The sequence below is a fragment of the Charadrius vociferus genome, unplaced genomic scaffold (genome assembly GCF_000708025.1).
Source record: "Charadrius vociferus isolate BGI_N301 unplaced genomic scaffold, ASM70802v2 scaffold735, whole genome shotgun sequence".
Lineage (NCBI taxonomy): Eukaryota > Metazoa > Chordata > Aves > Charadriiformes > Charadriidae > Charadrius > Charadrius vociferus.
The window spans coordinates 32332-33101 of NW_009648544.1; the positions used below are offsets into that span (position 1 = coordinate 32332).

The 770-nt window shown below is 61.9% G+C and overlaps 1 protein-coding gene across 1 annotated transcript in view; it reads left to right on the forward strand.

The window, feature by feature from the left end:
• Positions 1-316: 316 nt before the first annotated feature.
• The window catches only part of LOC104287284 (zinc finger protein 2 homolog), a 56979-nt gene continuing 56525 nt past the window's right edge, over positions 317-770 (forward strand). The window contains exon 1 of the mRNA XM_009885969.1: positions 317-739. Coding sequence (XP_009884271.1) covers positions 317-739 — 423 coding nt within the window. The remainder of the gene's footprint in view (positions 740-770) is intronic.

The following is a 770-nucleotide window of genomic DNA, read 5'->3' on the forward strand; positions in this document are numbered from 1 at the left end:
TCGCCGGTGGCCCCCCGGGAGCCGTGCCCCCCCCACTCCATGCCGCCGTGAGGAGGAAGAAGAAGAGGAGGAAGAGAAGGAGGAAGAGAAGGACGAGAAGGAGAAGGAGGAGAAGGACGAGAAGGAGAAGGAGGAGGAGGACGAGGAGGAGGAGGACGAGAAGGAGAAGGAGGAGGAGGACGAGAAGGAGAAGGAGGAGGAGGACAAGAAGGACGAGGAGGAGGAGGAGGAGGAGAAGGAGGAGGAAGAGGAGAAGAAGGCAGAGGCCGAGAAGGCCGAGGAGGAGCGGGGACCCCCGTTATCCTCACGCCGGGGGATGGAGAGACCCCGTTGGCCGCGGGGGGGCCGGAGCCGCCATTTGGTCCCCACCACCACCGCCGCCACCGCCACCACGGTGACGCCACCGCCATCGGTGATGACGTCGTGGCATCAGGGCGGCGATGCGGGTTTGGAAATGCGTCGTTTACGGTTCCGGCAATTTCGCTATCAAGAAGCATCGGGACCGCGGGAGGTTTGGGGACGGTTACGGGAGTTATCGCGACGGTGGTTACGACCGGAGGTGAGGAGCAAAGAGCAGATTTTGGAGTTGGTGGTGTTGGAACAGTTTCTCACCATTTTACCCGAAGATATTCAGAGTTGGGTTTGGGTTCGACACCCCCAAACCTGCGCTCACGCCGTGGCTTTGGCCGAGAGTTTTCAACCCCCCCGAGGGGAAAGCCGGGGAATTTGGGAACGGCAGGTGAGAGCCTCATCCCACCCTTCTACCCCCC